The sequence below is a fragment of the Nerophis lumbriciformis genome, linkage group LG17 (genome assembly GCF_033978685.3).
Source record: "Nerophis lumbriciformis linkage group LG17, RoL_Nlum_v2.1, whole genome shotgun sequence".
In the NCBI taxonomy this organism is placed as follows: domain Eukaryota; kingdom Metazoa; phylum Chordata; class Actinopteri; order Syngnathiformes; family Syngnathidae; genus Nerophis; species Nerophis lumbriciformis.
Genome location: NC_084564.2, coordinates 42,258,897 through 42,286,895, shown reverse-complemented (window position 1 = coordinate 42,286,895; position 27,999 = coordinate 42,258,897). Strand labels below are relative to the sequence as shown.

Below are 27,999 nucleotides of genomic sequence, written 5' to 3'. Positions count from 1 at the left end.
GTCTGCTTTGCGCTCCGCCATGACAGTAGTGTGACGTAAATATGCGACGCGCCGACGCACAAAAACGGCGTCGACGTATTTACGTAACCGATGACGTCGACTACGTCGACGCGTCGTTTCAGCCTTAGTAAAATATAACCTATTAACTGTACAGACAATGTTTTAAGTCGCATTTTGACTTCCTTAATTACCGTATAAGTGTTTGTAGTATTTAATGTTTGTTATTCTAATGTCCTTTCAGTTGTGACCACGTATGAGACCGCTGTCCTGCAGATGAGCCGTCGGTGGGGGCTACCTAGTCGCTGTCGCAGACCCAGATAGTTTGGCGGCAGCGGCATTTCCCCCCACCCACCCCCCACCCATCTCTCCATTATGCCCAATAGCAGTCGGGCGGGGAGCCTGAAGGACCCCGAAATTGCTGAGCTTTTCTTCAAGGAAGATCCGGAGAAGTTCTTCACAGATCTGCGTGAGATAGGACATGGCAGCTTTGGAGCTGTGTATTTCGTAAGTTTCCAAGCTTCAAGTCTGCAGAGTTCAAAACATTTAACAGATTTTCAGTAGTCGATACTCACATCTATGAATGCCAACAATTATCTGTACTTGTTTGTTTGATTGATTGATTGAATTGATTGAAACTTGTATTATTAGATTGCACAGTACAGTACATATTCCATACAATTGACCACTAAATGGTAACACCCGAATAAGTTTTTCAACTTGTTTAAGTCGGGGTCCATGTTGATCAATTCATGGTATTGATACCATGACAAAACATAAAAAAATACTACACGCTAGAACTTTTAAATTAAAAACTGTTACAAACTGTATTTATAGCCACTATGCTTCAACATCTTTTTGCACAGAATTCAAATCATGGTACCTATCTGTCAAGTGGGGCCTATAGCCCCCCAGTATATAAAACCAACAATAGAATAGAATAGAAAGTACTTTATTGATCCCTGGGGGAAATTCAGCACCACAGTTCGCTCACAATAGACAATAAACACTAAGGTATTTCTTACATGTGAATAATATAAATGCAGTCTATTATACAGCATTATTCACATGTGAATAATATAAATACAGTCTATTATACAACATTATTCACATGTGAATAACATAAATACAGTCTATTATACAGCATTATTCACATGTGAATAATATACATAGTCTATTATACAGAATTATTCACATGTTAATAACATACAGTCTATTATACAGCATTATTCACGTGTGAATAATGTAAATACAGTCTATTATACAGCATTATTCACACGTGAATAATATACATACAGTCTATTATACAGAATTATTCACATGTTAATAACATACAGTCTATTATACAGCATTATTCACGTGTGAATGTAAATACAGTCTATTATACAGCATTATTCACATGTGAATAATATAGTCTATTATACAGCATTATTCACATGTGAATAATATAAATACAGTCTATTATACAGCATTATTCACATGTTAATAACATAGTCTATTATACAACATTGTTCACATGTGAATAATGTAAATACAGTCTATTATACAGCATTATTCACATGTGAATAATATAGTCTATTATACAGCATTATTCACATGTGAATAATATAAATACAGTCTATTATACAGCATTATTCACATGTTAATATAAATAGTCTATTATACAGCATTATTCTCATGTGAGTAATATAAATACAGTCTATTATACAGCATTATTCACATGTGAATAATATAAATACAGTCTATTATACAGCATTATTCACATGTTAATAACATACAGTCTATTATACAACATTGTTCACATGTGAATAATGTAAATACAGTCTATTATACAGCATTATTCACATGTGAATAATATAGTCTATTATACAGCATTATTCACATGTGAATAATATAAATACAGTCTATTATACAGCATTATTCACATGTTAATATAAATAGTCTATTATACAGCATTATTCACATCTGAATAATATAAATACAGTCTATTATACAGCATTATTCTCATGTGAATACTATAAATACAGTCTATTATACAGCATTATTCACATGTGAATAATATAAATACAGTCTATTATACAGCATTATTCACATGTGAATAATACTGTATATACATACAGTCTTATATACAGCATTATTCACATGTGAGTAAAATAAATACAGTAATAATGTGCTTGTTATGGTCATAAATAACAATAGTCAAGTATTTTACCTCCTTAAAAAGAACCTCAGTGGCGTGGAGCCTTCAAGTTTATTAAACCGTATTGTTCTTACTATCAGTATGGTGGTAGCATGATGTCATCATGTTGTTTGTAATTAAATAACCAAATAAAAAACCCAAAACATTTTTAAAGACGAATCTTTTGATATTATTAGTGTTAACAGTTCAGCCATTTCTCAATATTTTATGCCTTATTGCTCCAAATTTCTGTTTTGTATTTTTTGTAGGTTTCACTTCTACAATGTGCCACAGGCCTATTTAAAAAAGAAAGGAAAAAAAAGAGCTGCGTTCAGCAAATGGCCCCCAGGCCACACTATGCGTTCCTAGTGAAATAAGTAAACCAGTTGTGTTCGAGGTGTTGCTAAACGATGCAATAATGCTTAAATTCACATGACGCCACATCCGGCTCATTAAATATGCGTCTGTTGTCCATAGTTACTAGGCGCCATTTAGCCTTTCTTGAAGAAAAATGCACAATACCAAGGTCCCGAGTAGTCCTGAGTTCAGTCCCGGGCTCGGGATCTTTCTGTGTGGAGTTTGCATGTTCTCCCCGTGACTGCGTGGGTTCCCTCCGGGTACTCCGGCTTCCTCCCACCTCCAAAGACATGCACCTGGGGATAGGCCCCTCCCACCTCCAAAGACATGCACCTGGGGATAGGTTGATTGGCAACACTAAATGGTCCTTAGTGTGTGAATGTGAGTGTGAATGTTGTCTGTCTATCTGTGTTGGCCCTGTGATGAGGTGGAGACTTGTCCAGGGTGTACCCCGCCTCCCGCCCGAATGCAGCTGAGATAGGCTCCAGCACCCCCCGCGACCCCAAAAGGGGCAAGCGGTAGAAAATGGATGGATGGAAGAAAAATGCACTATGCTTGTGTTGTTCTAAGCCAGGGGTGCTCACACTTTTTCTGCAGGCGAGCTACTTTTCAATTGATCAAGTCGTGGGGATCTACCTCATTCATATATATCATTTATATTTACTTATTTATGAAACATATGTTTTTGTTAACAAGTTAAAGGTGTTTAATGATAATACAAGCATGTTTAACACATATAGTTAATATTGTTAATAAATTAAAGGTGTTTAATGAAAATACAAGTTTGTGTAATACATATAGTTAATATTGTTAACAAGTTAAAGGTGAATAATGATAATACAAGCATGTTTAACACATATAGTTAATATTGTTAAGTTAAAGGTGTTTAAAGATAATGCAAACATGTTTAACACATATAGTTAATATTGTTAACAAGTTAAAGATGTTTAGTGATAATGCAAGCATGTTTAACACATATAGTTAATATTGTTAATAAATTAAAGGTGTTTAATGATAATACAAGAATGTTTAACACATAGTTAATATTGTTAACAAGTTAAAGGTGTTTAAAGATAATACAAGCATGTTTAACACTTATAGTTAATATTGGTAATAAGTTAAAGGTGTTTAAAGATAATACAAGCATGTTTAACACATAGTTGATATTGTTAATAAGTTAAAGGTGTTTAAAGATAATACAAGCATGTTTAACACATATAGTTAATATTGTTAATAAGTTAAAGGTGTTTAAAGATAATACAAGCATGTTTAACACATATAGTTAATATTGTTAATAAGTTAAAAGTGTTTAGAGATAATACAAGCATGTTTAACACATATAAATTCCTTTCTTTCATGAAGACAAGAATATAAGTTGGTGTATTACCTGATTGTGATGACTTGCATTGATTGGAATCAGACAGTAGTGCTGATAAGGTCCGCATTTTCGAATGGAGGAGAAAAAAAGTCCTCCTTTCTGTCCAATACCACATGAAAGTGGTTGGTTTTTGGCATTTTATTTATCCAGCTTCCGTACTCCTTTGTATACACTTTACAAGAAATACATTGTCGGCAAACTCCGTAGCTTGCTAGCTTGTGCACGCCAGCTTTCTGAGACTCTTATTTTGGTAGCGCAGGCAGGATGAAGAAGCGCTTTTATTGTGCAACTGTGCAGTCGGTCTTTGGAGTTTTGACGACAGTTACGGCGCCAGAGTCTGTTGAAATAAAGTGTTTCTCGCCTTCCTGTCGGTAATTTTAATGAGCTGGCAGCAGCCAGCGTCATCTCAGAAGACCCTCGGGTGCCGTGAATGTCAATCAAGTGACGAAAGTGACGTCATAGTGAAGATTTATGATCGCTCATTTTTAGGACTATTTTTTTAATGGCTGGCTGGTGATCGACTGACACACCCTCCGAGATCGACCGGTAGCTCGCGATCGACGTAATGAGCACCCCTGTTCTAAGCTGTTACGACTGTTCAAATCGCAAAATGGATAAACGTTTCTTCTGAGTTCTTCGAGGGGTAATCAAAAAGGGTGGAAGAGTGCAAGATTTAACCAGAAAGATCTAGGCCCCCTGCGTACCCCCTTGATGTACAACAGTCGTCTTGGCATGGATGACCACCTCCGGGAGAAAGTCATGTCACGGAATACAAGCAATAGTGTCTCTAAGCTGTGTTTTTTTAGCACTTATGGGGCGGCGTGGCTCGGATGGTAGTGCAGTCGTGCCAGAAGCTGGAGGGTTCCAAGTCCGATTCCAGTTTCCGCCATTCTAATCACGGCCATTGTGTCCTCGGGCAAAACACTTCACACCCGTGCTCCCAGTGGCACCTACACTGGTGTATGGATGTGCAGGACTCCCTTGAAAAAGAAATTATTAATCCCAATGGGACTTTACCAAATAAATAAAGGTTGAAAAAAATTTAATAAAATAAAGCTTGGGTTGCACCCTCCTGGGGGTTGTGGTAGTACACACTCCCTGGACTTGCTCGCGGCGAATACTTTTGTGACAGCTTGTATTTTGTTGCATGACGCAAGATACACTTCCCTTTTGTGTTTAATATCTACCTCTACTTGCTAAATATAGCAACAAAGTCCCTAAAGTGCTGCTACATATTATTCTCTGGCAAACCAGGCGCGTATGGTAAAGGTATGCCACAACTATAGTTTTACCACACTGCCTCAGGTCCATTATAGAGATGCGCGGTTTGCGGACACAACCGCGGAGTCCGCGGATTATCCGCGGGTCGGGCGGTTGAAATAAAAAAAAATTAGATTTTATCCGCGGGTCGGGTCGGGCGGTTGAAATTAAAAAAAATTAGATTTTAAATAGATTCAGGCGGGTGGCAGTTAAACCAATTCGGAAATATATATACATAGTTAAATGTTGTTACCCACATACGAAAAACGAGCAGGCACCTGCAGCATATGCCACAACAGAAGAAGAAAAAAAAAAGAGATGGCAACGCCGGCAGCAAACGTGGTACGCAACAAACTAAAAAAGGGAATACTAAAGACCAGGGGAATAAAAGGCCAGAAAAGTTCAGCGTGGACTCGTTTTTATGAGGTTGTAAATCAGGATGATAGTAATGCTGGCTACGTGATTTGCAAGAGCTGCGACGCTGTTCATGTCTACGACAGTCACAAAACCGGGACATCTAACATGGTGCATCACATTTGTGCAAAACCCCGAACCTCCACAAACACCCTGAGCATGAGCAGTTTCGTCCGCCGTGATCCCAGAAGAGTGCCACAGGATGTTAAAACAAGGCTTACAAGATGCATGTGTGAACGCAGCTGCCTGCAGCAGTTTGAGTGGCGCGAGCGCGCTTGGAGGTGCGCTCAGCGCGGCTCCCAGATGATTGCGCACTGGTGTGCGTCTGGGCCGTGACAGCGTGGCACGCTTTGAATGTCTCTGCTGCATTGGATCAGTCTCCTTTCTTTAACAGGCAAAAGCTTTATAACCTCACTAATGCCTTGCATCGTCTATATTAAATATATAACAACGGGCGGGTGCGGTTTTGATTAATTGTTAGTTCGGGTGGATGCGGATGGTTGACGACTTTTGTGATGCGGTTGCGGATTAAATAATTGCCTATCCGCGCATCTCTAGTCCATTATAATTTGTTTAAGAGCCAAGGCAGTCTTTTTAGCAGCCAGGGCAAACTGCAAGCACCGAATCCGCGTTCGTGACAGGCGTCCACTAATAAGTACATTTTTGGGAAGCGCTGCCTCAGTGTTCAAGTGCTGAGGATTGATGTGGCTCGCCTAGGAAAAATGGTTGCACAGTATTTGGTACTAATAATACTGAAGGAAGCAGGTGTCGATGTGTTGGTATTAAGTAGGTAAATCAACATTCCAATACTTTGGACAACCGTAGTTCGAAAGTGAATAAAAGCTGAGAAATATTTTTTCCACAATGATGCCTCTTGGACATCATCTTTTCAGACGTCTGTGTTAGTTCCAATTAAGACATATTATCTATTGGTATACCGTATTTTCCGCACCATAAGGCGCCCTGGGTTATAAGCCGCGCTTTCAATGAACGGCATATTTCAAAACTTTGTCCACCCATAAGCCGCCCCGTGTTGTAAGCCGCATCTAACTGCGCTAAAGGAATGTCAAAAAAACAGTCATGGAATCGTATATCAACATGGACGGAGCTACTGAAAAAAGCCACCCGGCCTCTTCGCGTAAACTTAAACTTACCTTAACCACTCGCTCATCTTTTCTTCATCCATCCCTTCGAGTTAGCTTTTATGATGATGCCGGCTGGAAAGGTCTCTTTTGGCAAGGTCTTCCTTTTGAATATCACCATGGGTGGAAGTTTCTGGCCATTAGCATGGCAAGCTAGAACCACAGTGAAGGATGACTTCTCATTCCCTGTGGTGCGAATATTCACCGTACGTGCTCCCGTTGTATCCACAGTGCGGTTCACAGGAATATCAGTTGCTGTGAAATAGTAATCCGTGTGCGGATGGAGAGATTGCGTCTTTTCATGAACCGGATCCCTGTCACTTGGTAGGAGCCATTTTGTGGTCTTTACAGATGTAAACACACAAAGGAAATGAAACGTACGGTATATCCGCGCGCTTTTTCTTCTTCTACGCGGGCGGGTGGTTGCTTACAGTAGAAGAAGAAGCGCTTCCTGTTCTATGGGGGCGGGTGCTTACCTTGGCGGTTGCTTGCGTAGAAGAAGAAGCGCTTCCTGTTCTACCGGGAAAAAAGATTGCGGCTGTTTACCGAAGTTGCGAGACCGAAACTTTATGAAAATGAATCTTAATATTAATCCATATATAAAGCGCACCGGGTTATAAGGCGCACTGTCAGCTTTTGAGAAAATTTGTGGTTTTTAGGTGCGCCTTATAGTGCGGAAAATACGGTAATTGTATTCTTAACTGTGCAATATTATCACAAACCGCTTTTTACCACCGACCCTGAACGCATCTTCGGGTAGAGGCAATTTTACTGGTCAGTCAGAGGCAATGTGAACTGTGTGCAATATGACGTGTTCTGAGGTCAAAAGGTGTGTATGATTAGAGAGAGGAAAGCATTTCTTGTGAAGGAAAAAGGAAGTAAGACGGCCTCGTAAATAAGGTGCTGGAAGTAGACTTGTGCTAACTGACTGAACCTAACCGGCTGTCACTTGAACATGAACTATTCAGCTAACAAGTTAAGTGACTTTTTTTGTACACCATCCAATGGCTACGTTAACACACGATGTTGGGCTGGACTTCGGCCATTTGGAAAGTGTTTGGGCCACATTCGAGGACTTTGAGGCAGCATCGCCAACTGGACTGCATTGGACACAGCTGCGTCAATGCCACAATTTGTATGCCAAGGGTGGGTGAGTGAGCAGCCCCACGAGTTGTGTTGGACGCCACGGCTGTTTTGACTAAAACAGGGGTGCTCACACTTTTTCTGCAGGCAAGCTACTTTTCAATTGATCAAGTCGTGGGGATCTACCTCATTCATATATATCATTTATATTTACTTATTTATGAAATATATGTTTTTGTTAACAAGTTAAAGGTGTTTAATGATAATGCAAGCATGTTTAACACATATAGTTAATATTGTTAATACATTAAAGGTGTTTAATGATAATACAAGTATGTTTAATACATATAGTTAATATTGTTAACAAGTTAAAGGTGTTTAAAGATAATGCAAGCATGTTTAACACATATAGTTAATATTGTTAACAAGTTAAAGGTGGTTAAAAATAATACAAGCATGTTTAACACAAATAGTTAATATTGTTAACAACTTAAAGGTGGTTAAAGATAAAACAAGCATGTTTAACACATATAGTTAATATTATTAACAACTTAAAGGTGTTTAAAGATAATACAAGCATGTTCAACACATATAGTTAATATTGTTAACAACTTAAAAGGTGGTTAAAGATAATACAAGCATGTTTAACACAAATAGTTAATATTGTTAACAAGTTAAAGGTGGTTAAAGATAAAACAAGCATGTTTAACACATATAGTTAATATTGTTAACAACTTAAAGGTGTTTAAAGATAATACAAGCATGTTTAACACATATAGTTAATATTGTTAACATCTTAAAGGTGGTTAAAGATAAAACAAGCATGTTTAACACATAGTTAATATTGTTAACAACTTAAAAGGTGGTTAAAGATAATACAAGCATGTTTAACACATATAGTTAATATTGTTAACAAGTTAAAGGTGTTTAAAGATAATACAAGCATGTTTAACACATATAGTTAATATTGTTAACATCTTAAAGGTGGTTAAAGATAAAACAAGCATGTTTAACACATAGTTAATATTGTTAACAACTTAAAAGGTGGTTAAAGATAATACAAGCATGTTTAACACATATAGTTAATATTGTTAACAAGTTAAAGGTGTTTAAAGATAATACAAGCATGTTTTACACATATAGATTCCTTTCTTTCATGAAGACAAGAATATAAGTTGGTGTATTACCTGATTGTGATGACTTGCATTGATTGGAATCAGACAGTGGTGATGATAACGTCCGCATTTTCGAATGGAGGAGAAAAAAAGTCCTTTCTGTCCAATACCACATGAAAGTGGTTGGTTTTTGGCATCTTATTTGTCCAGCTTCCGTACTCCTTTGTATACACTTTACAAGAAATACATTGTCGGCAAACTCCGTAGCTTGCTAGCTTGTGCACGCCAGCTTTCTGAGACTCTTATTTTGGTAGCGCAGGCAGGATGAAGCAGAGCTTTTATTGTGCAACTGTGCAGTCGGTCTTTGGAGTTTTGACGACAGGTACGGCGCCAGAGTCTGTTGAAATAAAGTGTTTCTCGCCTTCCAGTCGGTAATTTTAATGAGCTGGCAGCAGCCAGCGTCATCTCAGAAGACCCTCGGGTGCCGTGAATGTCAATCAAGTGACGAAAGTGACGTCATAGTGAAGATTTATGATCGCTCATTTTTAGGACTATTTTTTTAATGCCTGGCTGGTGATCGACTGACACACCCTCCGAGATCGACCGGTAGATCGCAATCGACGTAATGAGCACCCCTGGACTAGAACTAATAATGTACTGTTAATGTTAATGTTGTGCCGGCATTTTTCAGTTGGGTAATTATTTTCTTTTGGTGAAGAGTGAAGTGAATTACATTTATATAGCGCTTTTTTCTAGTGACTCAAAGCGCTTTACATAGTGAAACCCAATATCTAAGTTACATTTAAACCAGTGTGGGTGGCACTGGGAGCAGGTTGGTAAAGTAGCTTGCTCAAGGACACAACGGCAGTGACTAGGATGGCGGAGGCGGGGATCGAACCTAATTAATCTTACAAACCCCGTTTCCATATGAGTTGGGAAATTGTGTTAGATGTAAATATAAACGGAATACAATGATTTGCAAGTCCTTTTCAACCCATATTCAGTTGAATATGCTACAAAGACAACATATTTGATGTTCAAACTCATAAACATTTTTTTTTTTGCAAATAATCATTAACTTTAGAATTTGATGGCAGCAACACGTGACAAAGAAGTTGGGAAAGGTGGCAATAAATACTGATAAAGTTGAGGAATGCTCATCAGACACTTATTTGGAACATCCCACAGGTGTGCAGGCTAATTGGGAACAGGTGGGTGCCATGATTGGGTATAAAAACAGCTTCCCAAAAAATGCTCAGTCTTTCACAAGAAAGGATGGGGCGAGGTACACCCCTTTGTCCACAACTGCGTGAGCAAATAGTCAAACAGTTTAAGAACAACGTTTCTCAAAGTGCAATTGCAAGAAATTTAGGGATTTCAACATCTACGGTCCATAATATCATCAAAAGGTTCAGAGAATCTGGAGAAATCACTCCACGTAAGCGGCATGGCCGGAAACCAACATTAAATGACCGTGACCTTTGATCCCTCAGACGGCACTGTATCAAAAACCGACATCAATCTCTAAAGGATATCACCACATGGGCTCAGGAACACTTCAGAAAACCACTGTCATTAAATACAGTTGGTCGCTATATCTGTAAGTGCAAGTTAAAGCTCTACTATGCAAAGCGAAAGCCATTTATCAACAACATCCAGAAACGCCGCCGGCTTCTCTGGGCCCGAGATCATCTAAGATGGACTCATGCAAAGTGGAAAAGTGTTCTGTGGTCTGACGAGTCCACATTTCAGATTGTTTTTGGAAATATTCGACATCGTGTCATCCGGACCAAAGTGGAAGCGACGCAAAGTTGAAAAGCCAGCATCTGTGATGGTATGGGGGTGCATTAGTGCCCAAGGCATGGGTAACTTACACATCTGTGAAGGCACCATTAATGCTGAAAGGTTTTGGAGCAAGATATGCTGCCATCTAAGCGCCATCTTTTTCATGGACGCCCCTGCTTATTTCAGCAAGACAATGCCAAGCCACATTCAGCCCGTGTTACAACAGCGTGGCTTCGTAAAAAAACAGTGCGGGTACTTTCCTGGCCCGCCTGCAGTCCAGACCTGTCTCCCATCGAAAATGTGTGGCGCATTATGAAGCGTAAAATACGACAGCGGAGACCCCGGACTGTTGAACGACTGAAGCTCTACATAAAACAAGAATGGGAAAGAATTCCACTTTCAAAGCTTCAACAATTAGTTTCCTCAGTTCCCAATCGTTTATTGAGTGTTGTTAAAAGAAAAGGTGATGTAACACAGTGGTGAACATGCCCTTTCCCAACTACTTTGTCACGTGTTGCAGCCATGAAATTCTAAGTTAATTATTATTTGCAAAAAAAATAAAGTTTATGAGTTTGAACATCAAATATTTTGTCTTTGTAGTGCATTCAACTGAATATGTGTTGAAAAGGATTTGCAAATCAATGTATTCCGTTTGTATTTACATCTAACACAATTTCCCAACTCATATGGAAACGGGGTTTGTACATGCATACACTCATGCACATAATCACGTATCATCAAACATGTATTAACGTTGTTGCCCCTAGGGCAGGGGTGTCAAACTCAAATACAGAGTGGGCCAACATTTAAAACTGAACAAAGCCGTGGGCCAAGGTTGAACAAATAAACCTTTTAATAGGGACCCAAACAAGTTTTGCATTGAATATTGAACAAGCAAGGCTTATATATATATCACATAGCTTTATAATGACATGCAAAGTCGAGTTTCAAATAATAATAAAAATATCAATGGCATATCAAATAAAATAAAAATAAAAATTGAATGCCTCTTTTCTATTTGCAGCCTTCTGAGGTAAATATCAAAATAAACTTTTTCCACAGGCTAATAATAAATTAGAAAATAAAATAACAATAATGAATGAATCAAACATTCAAGCCTTGAAGTAGCAAGAGAAAGTGCATGAATAAAACGTTAATTATTGCTCAGTTTGCTACATTGATTTGCTTTAACACTGAATATGGAGCAAGCAACGCTTATATAACTTAATAGTGCAAAATCAACTTTCAAAAAACAAACGAAAAAACATCAATGGTATATTAAATAAAATTTCAATAAAAAATGTAATGCCTCTTTTCTATTTGCAGCCTTCTGAGGTAAATATCAACATTAACTTTTTCCACAGGCAAATAAATTTGAAAATAAAATAACAATGAATAAATCAACCATTCAGGCCTTTTTACTGCTCAGTTTGCGACACACTGATCTAATCTGATGTGCCCAAGCCAGATGCCTGCCATCTTTTCTGGGATGCTAGTTCATTAATGTCGGGGCTCAGGTGGGCGGGGTTTGGTGGTAGCGGGGGTGTACATTGTAGCGTCCCGGAAGAGTTAGTGCTGCAAGGAGTTCTGGGTATTTGTTCTGTTGTGTTTATGTTGTGTTTACGGTGCGGATGTTCTCCCGAAATGTGTTTGTCATTCTCGTTTGGTGTGGGTTCCCAGTGTGGCGCATATTTGTAACAGTGTTAAAGTTGTTTATGCGGCCACCCTCAGTGTGACCTGTGATCAAGTATGGCTTGCATTCACTTATGTGTGTGAAGAAGCCGCAAATATCATGTGACAGTGACCGGCACGCTGTTTGTATGGAGGAAAAGCGGACGTGACGACAGGTTGTAGAGGACGCTAAAGGCAGTGCCTTTAAGGCACGCCCCCAATATTGTTGTCCGGGTGGAAATCGGGAGAAATTCGGGAGAATGGTTGCCCCGGGAGACTTTCAAAGGGGCACTGAAAATTGGGAGGGTCAAATTTGGCCCGCGTGCCAGAGTTTGACACCCCTGGCAGGGATCGGCAACCCGCGGCTCCGGAGCCGCATGCGGCTCTTTGATCACTCTGATGCGGCTCACCTGCATACTTGCCGACCCTCCCGATTTTCTGGATTTCGGTGCCTCTCGCAGAAATCTCCAGGGATTAATATTCTCCGATTTTCACCCTAACAATAATAATAAGGGCGTGCCATGATGGTACAGCATTTTGGCGCCCTCTACAATCTGTACAAACAGCGTGCCAGCCCAGCCTTTTGTTGTATGCATCTTCTGCTTGCACACGTGAGTGAATGCAAGGCATACTTAGTCAACAGCCACACAGGTTACACTGACGGTGGCCATACAGGTAAAAGCCAGTAAATTAGAATATTTTGAAAAACTTGATTTATTTCAGTAATTGCATTCAAAAGGTGTAACTTGTACATTATATTTATTCATTGCACACAGACTGATGCATTCAAATGTTTATTTCATTTAATTTTGATGATTTGAAGTGGCAACAAATGAAAATCCAAAATTCCGTGTGTCACAAAATTAGAATATTACTTATGGCTAATACAAAAAAGGGATTTTTAGAAATGTTGGCCAACTGAAAAGTATGAAAATGAAAAATATGAGCATGTACAATACTCAATACTTGGTTGGAGCTCCTTTTGCCTCAATTACTGCGTTAATGCGGCGTGGCATGGAGTCGATGAGTTTCTGGCACTGCTCAGGTGTTATGAGAGCCCAGGTTGCTCTGATAGTGGCCTTCAACTCTTCTGTGTTTTTGGGTCTGGCATTCTGCATCTTCCTTTTCACAATACCCCACAGATTTTCTATGGGGCTAAGGTCAGGGGAGTTGGCGGGCCAATTTAGAACAGAAATACCATGGTCCGTAAACCAGGCACGGGTAGATTTTGCGCTGTGTGCAGGCGCCAAGTCCTGTTGGAACTTGAAATCTCCATCTCCATAGAGCAGGTCAGCAGCAGGAAGCATGAAGTGCTCTAAAACTTGCTGGTAGACGGCTGCGTTGACCCTGGCTCTCAGGAAACAGAGTGGACCGACACCAGCAGATGACATGGCACCCCAAACCATCACTGATGGTGGAAACTTTACACTAGACTTCAGGCAACGTGGATCCTGTGCCTCTCCTGTCTTCCTCCAGACTCTGGGACCTCGATTTCCAAAGGAAATGCAAAATTTGCATGGTTGGGTGATGGTTTGGGGTGCCATGTCATCTGCTGGTGTCGGTCCACTCTGTTTCCTGAGATCCAGGGTCAACGCAGCCGTCTACCAGCAAGTTTTAGAGCACTTCATGCTTCCTGCTGCTGACCTGCTCTATGGAGATGGAGATTTCAAGTTCCAACAGGACTTGGCGCCTGCACACAGCGCAAAATCTACCCGTGCCTGGTTTACGGACCATGGTATTTCTGTTCTAAATTGGCCCGCCAACTCCCCTGACGTTAGCCCCATCGAAAATCTGTGGGGTATTGTGAAAAGGAAGATGCAGAATGCCAGACCCAAAAACGCAGAAGAGTTGAAGGCCACTATCAGAGCAACCTGGGCTCTCATAACACCTGAGCAGTGCCAGAAACTCATCGACTCCATGCCACGCCGCATTAATGCAGTAATTGAGGCAAAAGGAGCTCCAACCAAGTATTGAGTATTGTACATGCTCATATTTTTCATTTTCATACTTTTCAGTTGGCCAACATTTCTAAAAATCCCTTTTTTGTATTAGCCTTAAGTAATATTCTAATTTTGTGACACACGGAATTTTGGATTTTCATTTGTTGCCACTTCAAATCATCAAAATTAAATGAAATAAACATTTGAATGCATCAGTCTGTGTGCAATGAATAAATATAATGTACAAGTTACACCTTTTGAATGCAATTACTGAAATAAATCAAGTTTTTCAAAATATTCTAATTTACTGGCTTTTACCTGTATATTTGAATGACCTAATGTGAGTACGACGAGTTCTAACAAGGAGCATCGTCTCATTTTTTGTATCTTTTGTGCTTGTAATTCAGGCACAGGATGTGCGAACTAGCGAGGTGGTGGCCATCAAGAAAATGTCTTACAGTGGAAAGCAGTCCAGTGAGGTATGACCTCCTAAGAGCAATTACTTCATTATGATTAGCCACCCGTTCTTGCTGTGAGACCTAAATGCATTTTACTCTCTTCAGAAATGGCAAGACATTATCAAGGAGGTAAAATTCTTGCAAAGAGTACAACATCCAAACAGCATTGAGTACAAAGGCTGTTACCTGCGAGAGAACACTGCATGGGTGAGAAGCAAAATGAGAACACATTAAGGGTTCTGTTGGAGTCATGTGCATGCTTTGTTGGGCAGGTGTCTTACAAACACTTACTTTTCGTAGTTTCACTTAAACCACAGTATGTTAGAAGTGCATCAAACCGTTTTCACAAGATATGTCTGTTTTAGCTGGTGATGGAGTATTGTCTAGGCTCTGCTTCCGATCTATTAGAGGGTAAGTTGAAGTTGTGCAAAGGACCCCTTTCAAAATAATCCTTGTGACTTTGAATTCTTGATTTACAATGTTTAATTCCATCCAGTTCACAAGAAACCCCTTCAAGAAGTTGAAATAGCTGCAATAACCCATGGTGCTCTTCAAGGTTTGGCTTATCTTCACTCCCACAACATGATTCACCGGTGAGTGTTCCGGCATGATTTGTAAGAGCAGATGACTCGAGGCTTTTTGTGTTGTGTGCAGAGTTATCGTTTTCTTTCTCATGTGCTTAACAGAGATATCAAGGCAGGAAACATCTTACTGACAGAGCCAGGCCAGGTAAAACTCGCAGATTTTGGCTCAGCCTCCATCGCCTGCCCAGCCAACTCTTTTGTTGGGACACCATATTGGTACGCTCAGAAACACTCATTGTACACCAAATAAGTGTTTAATGTCCTGCTGATTTCTAAGCACAGCCCTTACAAATACATGAACAGTCCAAAATTGTTATGGTAACCGAGAGACAAAATGTATAAAAACTACATCTTAGTTAGGGACCTTTAGCAGAGGAAAAAGCTCCATAAAGCAGAGCATTTTCACTTCTTGGTTTGACAAGTGGGATGGTGTCATATTTAACATTACTCTCCCTTCAAACAAATTGAGTCAAGTTGATGCCATAGAGGTAAATTATTCTTTCATTCAGGTTTTGGATGGCAAACTTTAGACAAATTCTGGACTATTTATATTTTTCTAAGGGGTTAAACTTACTAAATCAGCAAGTCAAAAAATTCCCCGACTACATACACTACCGTTCAAAAGTTTGGGGTCACCCAAACAATTTTGTGTTTTCCATGAAAAGTCACACTTATTCACCACCATACGTTGTGAAATGAATAGAAAATAGAGTCAAGGCATTGACAAGGTTAGAAATAATGATTTGTATTTGAAATAAGATTTTTTTTACATCAAACTTTGCTTTCGTCAAAGAATCCTCCATTTGCAGCAATTACAGCATTGCAGACCTTTGGCATTCTAGCTGTTAATTTGTTGAGGTAATCTGGAGAAATTGCACCCCACGCTTCTAGAAGCAGCTCCCACAAGTTGGATTGGTTGGATGGGCACTTCTTGCGTACCATACGGTCAAGCTGCTCTCACAACAGCTCAATGGGGTTCAGACCTGGTGACTGCGCTGGCCACTCCGTTACCGATAGAATACCAGCTGCCTGCTTCTTCTCTAAATAGTTCTTGCACAATTTGGAGGTGTGTTTTGGGTAATTGTCCTGTTGTAGGATGAAATTGGCTCCAATCAAGCGCTGTCCACTGGGTATGGCATGGCGTTGCAAAATGGAGTGATAGCCTTCCTTATTCAGAATCCCTTTTACCCTGTACAAATCTCCCACCTTACCAGCACCAAAGCAACCCCAGACCATCACATGACCTCCACCATGCTTTACAGATGTTGTCAGGCATTCTTCCAGCATCTTTTCAGTTGTTCTGCGTCTCACAAACGTTCTTCTTTGTGATCCAAGCACCTCAAACTTGGATTCATCCGTCCACAACACTTTTTTCCAGTCTTCCTCTGTCCAATGTCTGTGTTCTTTTGCCCATCTTAATCTTTTTCTTTTATTGGCCAGTCTCAGATATGGCTTTTTCTTTGCCACTCTGCCATGAAGCCCAGAATCCCGCAGCCGCCTCTTCACTGTAGATGTTGACACTGGTGTTTTGCGGTTACTATTTCATGAAGATGCCAGTTGGGGACCTGTGAGGCGTCTGTTTCTCAAACTAGACTCTAATGTACTTATCTTCTTGCTCAGTTGTGCAACGTGGCCTCCCACTTCTTTTTCTACTCTGGTTAGAGCCTGTTTGTGCTGTCCTCTGAAGGGAGTAATACACACCGTTGTAGGAAATCTTCAATTTCTTAGCAATTTCTCGCGTGGAATAGCCTTCATTTCTAAGAACAAGAATAGACTGTCGAGTTTCAGATGAAAGTTCTCTTTTTCTGGCCATTTTGAGCGTTTAATTGACCCCACAAATGTGATGCTCCAGAAACTCAATCTGCTCAAAGGAAGGTCAGTTTTGTAGCTTCTGTAAAGAGCTAAACTGTTTTCAGATGTGTGAACATGATTGCACAAGGGTTTTCTAATCATCAATTAGCCTTCTGAGCCAATGAGCAAACACATTGTACCATTAGAACACTGGAGTGATAGTTGCTGGAAATGGGCCTCTATACACCTATGTAGATATTGCACCAAAAACCAGACATTTGCAGCTAGAATAGTCATTTACCACATTAGCAATGTGTGAGTGTATTTCTTTAAAGTTAAGACTAGTTTAAAGTTATCTTCATTGAAAAGTACAGTGCTTTTCCTTCAAAAATAAGGACATTTCAATGTGACCCCAAACTTTTGAACGGTAGTGTATATTGTATACATTTCACAGTCATCAGTTGTACTCTGCTAAATGTGTTTTTAGGATGGCCCCTGAGGTGATCTTGGCTATGGATGAGGGCCAGTATGATGGGAAGATAGACATCTGGTCTTTAGGAATAACTTGCATTGAATTAGGTATAGTCACTGTCATCAATTGTCATATTTGATCTTTAGCCATAGCCTGCTCATTCATTACTTTGTGTCTACTTTATAGCTGAGAGGAAGCCTCCACTTTTCAATATGAATGCAATGAGTGCCTTATACCATATAGCACAAAATGAGAGCCCCATGCTGCAGTCCAGTGAATGGTGAGTTGTTCGATAAATTTTGAAAGAGCAACTGTTTTATTTCTTTTATATACAATAGAGCGACTTACTGTTTTTTCTGGTATGCGTTTGTTCACTTGTTTTAGGACTGAGTATTTCAGAAACTTTGTAGATTCTTGCCTACAGAAAAGTCCACAAGACAGGCCAAACTCTGAGGAGCTCTTGAAGGTAAAACCAGTCACAATAATTGTTCTTACTCCTCAATGTTAACACGTGGTATGTTTTCTGTTCTTCCTCCAGCATGCGTTTGTCCAACGTGAGCGTCCTGAATCCGTTTTAATGGACCTTATAAATCGGACGAAAGATGCGGTGCGAGAGCTGGACAATTTGCAGTATCGCAAAATGAAAAAGATTTTGTTTCACGAAGCCCACAATGGCCCCACCATTGAAGCTCCAGATGAAGAGGAGGTCTGTTGAGTTTGCATCCTTTTCTAGAATTGTCATTGAACTATATATTACCAAGCATTGTTTTTAACACTGTGCACTATTTTTAGGAGCCAGAACACAGTGTGGGTAGAACGGGTACCGTGAACAGTGTGGGGAGCAACCAGTCCATTCCGAGTATGTCAATTAGTGCCAGTTCCCAGAGCAGCTCTGTCAACAGTCTGACAGACGCCGGCGATGACAAAAGCGAAGTGGACATGGAGGGAGACCACACAGTCTTGTCTAACAGCTCTGTCAAACATGTCAGACGGGTAAAAACGGAATTATATCTACCTTGACTGGAAAACTCTTAATTGTGCTTTCATTCACTTAAAATATCTAGAGGATACAAAGTGATCATTTTGGAAAATGCAATTACAATAGTTGTTTTTGCAGCACTCCTCTCTGAGCTCGGATTCAGGAGGAACAGTGTGGTTTTCGTCCTGGTCGTGGAACTGTGGACCATCTCTATACTCTCGGCAGGGTCCTTGAGGGTGCATGGGAGTTTGCCCAACCAGTCTACATGTGTTTTGTGGACTTGGAGAAGGCATTCGACCGTGTCCCTCGGGAAGTCCTGTGGGGAGTGCTCAGAGAGTACGGGGTATCGGACTGTCTGATTGTGGCAGTCCGCTCCCTGTATGATCAGTGCCAGAGCTTGGTCCGCATTGCCGGTAGTAAGTCGGACACGTTTCCAGTGAGGGTTGGACTCCGCCAAGGCTGCCCTTTGTCACCGATTCTGTTCATAACTTTTATGGACAGAATTTCTAGGCGCAGTCAAGGCGTTGAGGGGATCTGGTTTGGTGGCTGCAGGATTAGGTCTCTGCTTTTTGCAGATGATGTGGTCCTGATGGCTTCATCTGGCCAGGATCTTCATCTCTCACTGGATCGGTTCGCAGCCGAGTGTGAAGCGACTGGGATGAGAATCTGCACCTCCAAGTCCGAGTCCATGGTTCTCGCCCGGAAAAGGGTGGAGTGCCATCTCCGGGTTGGGGAGGAGATCTTGCCCCAAGTGGAGGAGTTCAAGTACCTCGGAGTCTTGTTCACGAGTGGGGGAAGAGTGGATCGTGAGATCGACAGGCGGATCGGTGCGGCGTCTTCAGTAATGCGGACGCTGTATCGATCCGTTGTGGTGAAGAAGGAGCTGAGCCGGAAGGCAAAGCTCTCAATTTACCGGTCGATCTACGTTCCCATCCTCACCTATGGTCATGAGCTTTGGGTTATGACCGAAAGGACAAGATCACGGGTACAAGCGGCCGAAATGAGTTTCCTCCGCCGGGTGGCGGGGCTCTCCCTTAGAGATAGGGTGAGAAGCTCTGCCATCCGGGAGGAGCTCAAAGTAAAGCCGCTGCTCCTCCACATGGAGAGGAGCCAGATGAGGTGGTTCGGGCATCTGGTCAGGATGCCACCCGAACGCCTCCCTAGGGAGGTGTTTAGGGCACGTCCCACCGGTAGGAGGCCGCGGGGAAGACCCAGGACACGTTGGGAAGACTATGTCTCCCGGCTGGCCTGGGAACGCCTCGGGGTCCCACAGGAAGAGCTGGACGAAGTGGCTGGGGAGAGGGAAGTCTGGGCTTCCCTGCTTAAGCTGCTGCCCCCGCGACCCGACCTCGGATAAGCGGAAGAAGATGGATGGATGGATGGGTTTTTGCAGCAGCTGTCATCAATTTGGTTTAAAAAGATTTTGCTTAACTTTTAGGAGAAAGCAGCAAATGACCAAGATTCAGAACCCCACGTTCGGTCAAATGAGCCTCAGTCCCAACCCGCAAACCCTCCTCGGCCAAAACGGAACCGAGAACACTTTGCAACAATTCGCACAGCCTCAGTGGTAATAACTCTATTTCACTATCAATAGAACTAGCATGAGTGAATGAAAAAATACTGCATGTTTTTGATTTGTCATTGGTCACAAACCGTTCTTCCTGTGTTCGCAAGCTCACTCGCCAGATTAAGGAGCACGAGCAGGACTCTGAATTGAGGGAGCAAATTTTAGGCTACAAGCGCATGCGACGGCAGCACCAGAAGCAGTTGATGGCCCTGGAGAACAAGCTGAAAACAGAGATGGAAGAGCACAGACTACGCCTGGACAAGGAACTGGAGAACCAGAGGAACAGCTTTTTTCAGGAGATGGATAAACTGATCAAGAAGCACCAAGGATCCATAGAGAAAGATGTATGCTTGCACAGCATGACATTGAAATTGTTTGTTTTGCATGGTGCTAACTGGTCCTTGTGTGTTGGTTTTTACAGACAAAAACATTTAGCAACGATGAGAAGAAATTCCAACAACACATTCAGGGCCAGCAGAAGAAGGAACTTAATAGCTTCCTCGAATCACAGAAACGGGAGTACAAACTTCGCAAGGAACAACTCAAAGAGGTTGTTAATGTTTTTCTACTACCTTTAAAAGAGCATGTCTAGGGCTGCAGCTAACGATTATTTTTCTATCGATTAATCTATAGATTATTTTTTTCGATTAATCGGTTAATCTATAGATTATTTTTTCGATTAATCTATAGATTATTTTTCCTTTTACCGATTATTTTTTTTATTTAAAATGAAGAGGAAAAAATAAATGTAGGCCAGTTTTTTCAAAAGGCATGGCTTTTATTTACAAAAAAAAAAGTATGGCCACTCAGTCAACATTGACAACAACATGACAAAATATTCTGTAACAATGTAAACATTTAAAACTTTTAACATTTAACAAAATTAAAAGTAGCTTATTTGCTTTTTAATGTGTAAATATAAAAGTAAACATCCAGTGCAAATCTTAATATTCTGGAATAGTATAAGCATTTCAAAAGTAAAAGTATTGCTTATTTTGCTTTAAAATGTGCAAAAATAAAGATAAACATCCAATACAAAAAAGTGCAAAACGGAAATATTCTGTAACAAGTGTAAACATTTCAACAAAAGTAAAAGTATTGCTTATTTGCTAAAATGTGCAAAAATAAAGCTAAACATCCAATACAAAAAAGTGTACAGTGTAAACATTTCAACAAAAGTAAAAGTATTGCTTATTTTGCTTAATAACACAACAATGATAGTATGATTAAAGTGAAAGTTAATTGTTGGTTTGTACATAGTATATGTAACTGTTAATGTTGTAAAAGGTATTTGCACAACTAATTAACGTTAGCGTTTGTGACACGTCTTGTGCCGTGGGGTTCTTTCAGGACCGACAGACTGAACGCCAGACGGCTTTGCCAGGTTTACAATCTTTTAATTTTACACAAAGTCTTTTCTCTTCCAACTCTTTTCTCTTTCTTTCCTCGCTTTTCAGCTCCTCTTCCTCGCTCGCTCGTCGTCCCCTGTCTCTTGCGGCGTCGCTCCCGGCGCGCCCCGCCTCGCCGCTCGCTCGCTGCCGCCGCCTCTCCACAGCGTTAAAGAGGAGCGCGTCTTTGTAAACACTGAACAGGCACGCCAAACGCGCCTCTCAGAGCAAACGGTGCTTTAGTTTATGAATTTACAACGCAGATACAAATGACACATTCATGTTTTTGTGTAATAATGACAACGTATACGCACGCGGACGATTGACTTGTTGATGGTGATGGCAAGAACGCTGTCGGGGGTTTTCTTTTCAAATGTTCGTTCATAGCCGTTGTGCTGCTATGATAGGCCATTTCCGCTCGACACAGTGTGCATACAACAACATTATTAGGCCGTTTATTGAAATACTCCCACACTTTTGACGACTTTTGGCGTGCTTTTTTCCCCTCGCTCGCATCGTCTGCTTTGCGCTCCGCCATGACAGTAGTGTGACGTAAATATGCGACGCGCCGACGCACAAAAACGGCGTCGACGTATTTACGTAACCGATGACGTCGACGCGTCGTTTCAGCCTTAAGCATGTCACATTACTATGGAGCCCATGGCTTTGGTTATCTAAAATTTGCTTCTCTGTAGGAGTTGAATGAAAACCAATCAACACCTAAGAAGGAGAAGCAGGAGTGGTTGTCCAAGCAAAAAGAGAATTTCCAACACTTCCAAGCGGAAGAGGAGGCCAACTTACAGCGCAGACAAAGGCAGTATCTGGAACTGGAGTCCCGCAGGTTCAAACGGAGGATCTTGATTGCTCGCCACAACATTGAGCAGGACTTAGTGCGTGAGGTAGGTATAAAAAAATTGATTAATTAACTGACAAGCTGAATTGGTTTTGTTGCTTATTGTCATTGTATCATTTCCTCCCAACATTCCGACCATCAGGAGCTTAACAAACGGCAGACTCAGAAGGACTTGGAACATGCCATGCTTCTACGACAACACGAATCCATGCAAGAACTGGAATTCCGCCAGCTGAACACTATCCAGAAGACAAGGGCCGAACTCATCCGCCTGCAGCACCAGACAGAGCTCACTAACCAGCAGGAATACAACAAGAGAAGGGAGCGAGAACTGAGACGGAAGCACGTCATGGAGGTTCGTCAACAACCCAAGAGCCTCAAGGTGAGAAGTATTTTATAAAAGCTGTGCATGTTCATTCATAGACACCACTGACTGACCAGAGTGTCTTCGGTTCATTGTAATTTGACAGTCCAAAGAGCTACAAATCAAGAAGCAGTTTCAGGACACCTGCAAAATCCAGACGCGGCAGTATAAGGCACTGAGGAATCATCTGCTGGAGACCACACCAAAGTCAGATCACAAGGCAGTGTTGAAGCAACTGAAACAGGAGCAGCACCGCAAACTCGCCATCTTGGCAGAGCAGTATGACCACTCCATCACTGAGATGATGTCCACTCAGGCTGTGAGTCCTACTGAGTCAATATTATACCAAGTATACAAAAGTGTCCTCCTCCATGGCCTCAAATTTGCCTTTGCACTTTAATAATCTCCTTGGTGCATTGTCCATTTAAACAGATCAATGCCTTATCTCAAAAATGCACTATGACAGCTGACACCTGGCATTTGTCAATAAACATGTACCTGGCCATACTATAGGAAAACACGTTGTTCTTTATTTAAATGTATGAATGATGATTGAGGTTTTTTTTAATATTTTTCCACAAATTCTCAGCTTCGTCTTGATGAGACTCAAGAAGTACAAGGCCAAGGCCTCCGGATGCAGCTTCAGCAAGAGCTGGAGCTTCTTAACGCCTATCAGAGCAAGATCAAGATGCAGACGGACGCACAGCACGACCGTGAAAGGAAAGAGCTGGAGCAAAGGCTGTCGATACGCAGAGCCCTGCTGGAACAAAAGGTTATTTTCTTGTATTATCTACCGTATTTTCCGCACTATTAGCCGCACCTAAAAACCACAAATTTACTCAAAAGCTGACAGTGCGGCTTATAACCCGGTGCGCTTTATATATGGATTAATATTAAGATTCATTTTCATAAAGTTTCGGTCTCGCAACTACGGTAAACAGCCGCCATCTTTTTTCCCCGTAGAAGAGGAAGTGCTTCTTCTTCTACGCAAGCAACCGCCAAGGTAAGCACCCGCCCCCATAGAACAGGAAGCGCTTCTTCTTCTACTGTAAGCAACCACCCGCCCGCGTAGAAGAAGAAGAAGAAGCGCGCGGATATTACGTTTCATTTCCTTTGTGTGTTTACATCTGTAAAGACCACAAAATGGCTCCTACTAAGCGACAGTTTTCCGGTTCATGAAAAGACGCAATCTCTCCATCCGCACACGGACTACTATTTCACAGCAACTGCCTAAAGACTTTCAAGAAAAGCTGGCTACTTTCCGTGCATATTGTAAAAACAAGATAGCTGAAAAAAAGATCTGGCCAGAGAACATTATCAACATGGACGAGGTTCCACTGACTTTTGATATTCCTGTGAACCGCACTGTGGATACAACGGGAGCACGTACGGTGAATATTCGCACCACAGGGAATGAGAAGTCATCCTTCACTGTGGTTCTAGCTTGCCATGCTAATGGCCAGAAACTTCCACCCATGGTGATATTCAAAAGGAAGACCTTGCCAAAAGAGACCTTTCCAGCCGGCGTCATCATAAAAGCTAACTCGAAGGGATGGATGGATGAAGAAAAGATGAGCGAGTGGTTAAGGTAAGTTTACGCGAAGAGGCCGGGTGGCTTTTTTCACGCAGCTCCGTCCATGTTGATATACGACTCCATGCGCGCCCACATCACGCTGGTTTTTAATATATTATTAAAGTTTGACTGACCTATCCGACTGTTTTTTTGACATTCCTTTAGCGCAGTTAGATGCGGCTTATAACACGGGGCGGCTTATAGGTGGACAAAGTTTTGAAATATGCCGTTCATTGAAGGCGCGGCTTTTAACCCAGGGCGGCTTATGGTGCGGAAAATACGGTACTTAAGACGGAGTGTTTGCTACATGACGCTGGAGAACAGTTGTTTGAGGAATAGTTTGTTCTTTACCTTATTTTTTTGTCCTCAAGATCGAAGAGGAGATGGTGTCCTTGCAGAATGATCGTTCGGAGCGAATCCGAAGCCTGCTGGAACGTCAAGCACGAGAGATTGAGGCTTTCGACTCAGAGAGCATGCGCCTGGGATTCAGCAACATGGTGCTATCAAACGTCTCCCCAGAGGCTCTTGGCCATAGCTTTCCAGGGTCCCAGGAAAGTTGGGGGCAACGTCAACAGCCATCAGGGAGCTTTCATGGGCCGCACAGGAGCAGTGGCATCTTGAGCACAGGCTCAAGCCACCAAAGCAGCAATCGCCACCATCACTTAAGTCCTGGGGGGCCATCTATGCAGCAAAGCTGGGGGCAAGGCATGCAGGGTGGTGGGGCTCCACAACCTTGGGGCCACCCATCAGCTGTCTCTCGCAGCAGTGCTAGTGCACAGAACAGCCCCCAGGGAATGGGGGGGACACAGCCCGGGGGCCACAGTGTGCCGGGCATGAGCAGGAGTACCAGTGTGACCTCTCAAATATCCAACGGATCCCATTTTTCCTACACATAAGTTAAACAGATGCAAGTCCAACAGTCAGCAGCAACAAATACCGGGTGAGCTCCGCAGTGCCATCTTTCCACTACTCCTCCCCTCCACTTCCTTCTACTGTGCACACATGTGGATGTGTCATTAAACACTTGCTCAGGTCAAAGGGTGCTGCAAAAGTGTGCAGCACCTCCTCACAGCAGTTTATCAGCAAGCATACAGGTCATTTAGGTTTATGTTACAAAGGCAATTTAAGTGTCAACAAATAGGCAGTTTTACTGATAAGTTAAACCAATACATTTACAGCAATTGCTTCCATTTTGCACATGAAAACACTGTTAAAAGCCTTTGACTCGTGTCAATCACAGTAAACAAAAAAATATGTTTAATTTAATAAGTCCCCTGCAGTTTTACACTGGCCCATTCCGAGGCTATAGACAATGTTGGGATGCCAGCCTGCTGTAATGGTCATCGAGATGCAGAGTTTTTATTTAGTTCACTACTTTTTCATTTCCTGACCACCAACTCAAACGTGAAACCAAATAAACAAACCACTATTTTCTGTCTGTGTGAGGCTACACATTTGACTAGTGCCTTTTCTAGTATTTTTGTATTATCAATGATAGGTCCTCAATATTAATAGTGTAATAGTGTGAATGTATATAAGATTCATTTAGCACTCATGATTCTGCAGTCTGAGTTCTGTAAGGCCCAATTGTATTCACTTTGTACAGTGCTGTGTGCGAAGTAGTCTTAAAAACTATGACAAATTGAAACAATGTACATATTAGTATATTTTGATTGTCCTGATTTTAAAATGGTGGTGGAAGTGACATATCCGTGTCCAGAGACAATTTGCCTTAGAAAAAATCGATATGTTGAATATTTTAGTGCCTTTTTAAAACTGCTGCCTTCTCAAAGCACTTTATGCTAAATGCAAGATATTTTTCAAAGTTAATATTGGACTTGGGTGGCAAAGAACCTTGGAGTCAAGGTGTGTGCTGTGATTTGTATTTTTTTATTTTTATTTCAAGAGGTACACCGCAACCTTCGTGTTTGTGCGTGAAAACACACTATGAAACTTAAGCTGAATGTGTGGATGCTGTGGGCTATTTTCCTTTTAATTCAACTAAAAACAACAGAATCTATTTTCGAAGCTAGTAGCCTCCAGCTAAAATCCATGACCATGACCGCAGGCTTGGCCATACTAAAGGAAAATGACACCACTGCTTAGTGAGGTGACATGGAACAGGTGCTAAATTTAAAAAGAACAAAGGGTGACTGAATATTGAAAATATTGCTTCATGCACACAGAGAGAACATACAAGTACACACAAATATAACTGCAACATTTGTTTTGTTTCCCATTTTTCATAAAGATCTAAAACTTTTACTATATACGCAAAATACCTATTCCTCTCAAATATTGTTCACAAATCTGCGTTTGTGAGCATTTCTTCTTTGCCAAGATAACCCATCCCATCTCACAGGTTTGGCATATGAAGATGCTGATTAAACAGCATGATTATTGCACAGGTGTCGCCATAGGCTGCCCATAATAAAAGGCCACTCTGAAATGTGCAGTTTTATCACAGCACAATGCCACAGATGTCGCAAGTTTTGAGGGAGTGTGCGGTTGCCAGGCTGACTGCAAGAATGTCCACCAGAGCTGTTGCCCGTGAATTGAATGTTCATTTATCTACCACAAGCCGTCTCCAAAGGCGTTTCGGAGAATTTAATTATCAAAACACGTATTGGTATGTCAGACTTAGCTTTGTCGTGGTTTAACTCTTATCTTACTGACAGGATGCAGTGCGTCTCCCATAATAATGTGACCTCGGACTATGTTAAGGTAACGTGCGGAGTTCCTCAGGGTTCGGTTCTTGGCCCCGCACTCTTTAGTATTTACATGCTGCCGCTAGGCGACATCATACGCAAATACGGTGTTAGCTTTCATTGTTATGCTGATGACAGCCAACTCTACATGCCCCTAAAGCTGACCAACACGCCGGATTGTAGTCAGCTGGAGGCGTGTCTTAATGAAATTAAACAATGGATGTCCGCTAACTTCTTGCAACTCAACGCCAAGAAAACGGAAATGCTGATTATCGGTCCTGCTAAACACCGACATTTATTTAATAATACCACCTTAACATTTGACAACCAAACAATTACACAAGGCGAATCAGTAAAGAATCTGGGTATTATTTTCGACCCAACTCTCTCCTTTGAGTCACACATTAAGAGTGTTACTAAAACGGCCTTCTTTCATCTCCGTAATATCGCTAAAATTCGGTCTATTTTATCCACTAGCGACGCTGAGATCATTATTCATGCGTTCGTTACGTCTCGTCTCGACTACTGTAACGTATTATTTTCGGGTCTCCCTATGTCTAGCATTAAAAGACTACAATTGGTACAAAATGCGGCTGCTAGACTTTTGACAAGAACAAGAAAGTTTGATCATATTACGCCTATACTGGCTCACCTGCACTGGCTTCCTGTGCACTTAAGATGTGACTTTAAGGTTTTACTACTTACGTATAAAATACTACACGGTCTAGCTCCGTCCTATCTTGTCGATTGCATTGTACCATATGTCCCGGCAAGAAATCTGCGTTCAAAGAACTCCGGCTTATTAGTGATTCCCAGAGGCCAAAAAAAGTCTGCGGGCTATAGAGCGTTTTCTATTGGGGCTCCAGTACTATGGAATGCCCTCCCGGTAACAATTAGAGATGCTACCTCAGTAGAAGCATTTAAGTCCCATCTTAAAACTC

At 41.4% G+C, this 27,999-nt stretch overlaps 1 protein-coding gene across 1 annotated transcript in view; it reads left to right on the top strand.

Annotated features, from left to right (window-relative positions):
- Positions 1 to 25,482, top strand: part of taok1a (TAO kinase 1a) — a 48,466-nt gene extending 22,984 nt beyond the window's left edge. Inside the window, exons 2-20 of the mRNA XM_061973233.2 lie at positions 242 to 504; positions 14,729 to 14,800; positions 14,885 to 14,986; positions 15,145 to 15,190; positions 15,276 to 15,372; positions 15,466 to 15,579; positions 17,642 to 17,733; positions 17,813 to 17,906; positions 18,011 to 18,092; positions 18,165 to 18,332; positions 18,419 to 18,619; positions 20,044 to 20,172; positions 20,280 to 20,516; positions 20,594 to 20,722; positions 22,256 to 22,459; positions 22,556 to 22,795; positions 22,884 to 23,096; positions 23,367 to 23,549; positions 24,722 to 25,482. Coding sequence (XP_061829217.1) covers positions 373 to 504; positions 14,729 to 14,800; positions 14,885 to 14,986; positions 15,145 to 15,190; positions 15,276 to 15,372; positions 15,466 to 15,579; positions 17,642 to 17,733; positions 17,813 to 17,906; positions 18,011 to 18,092; positions 18,165 to 18,332; positions 18,419 to 18,619; positions 20,044 to 20,172; positions 20,280 to 20,516; positions 20,594 to 20,722; positions 22,256 to 22,459; positions 22,556 to 22,795; positions 22,884 to 23,096; positions 23,367 to 23,549; positions 24,722 to 25,246 — 3,060 coding nt within the window. The 5' untranslated portion in view covers positions 242 to 372 and the 3' untranslated portion in view covers positions 25,247 to 25,482. The remainder of the gene's footprint in view (positions 1 to 241; positions 505 to 14,728; positions 14,801 to 14,884; positions 14,987 to 15,144; positions 15,191 to 15,275; positions 15,373 to 15,465; positions 15,580 to 17,641; positions 17,734 to 17,812; positions 17,907 to 18,010; positions 18,093 to 18,164; positions 18,333 to 18,418; positions 18,620 to 20,043; positions 20,173 to 20,279; positions 20,517 to 20,593; positions 20,723 to 22,255; positions 22,460 to 22,555; positions 22,796 to 22,883; positions 23,097 to 23,366; positions 23,550 to 24,721) is intronic.
- Positions 25,483 to 27,999: the final 2,517 nt, after the last annotated feature.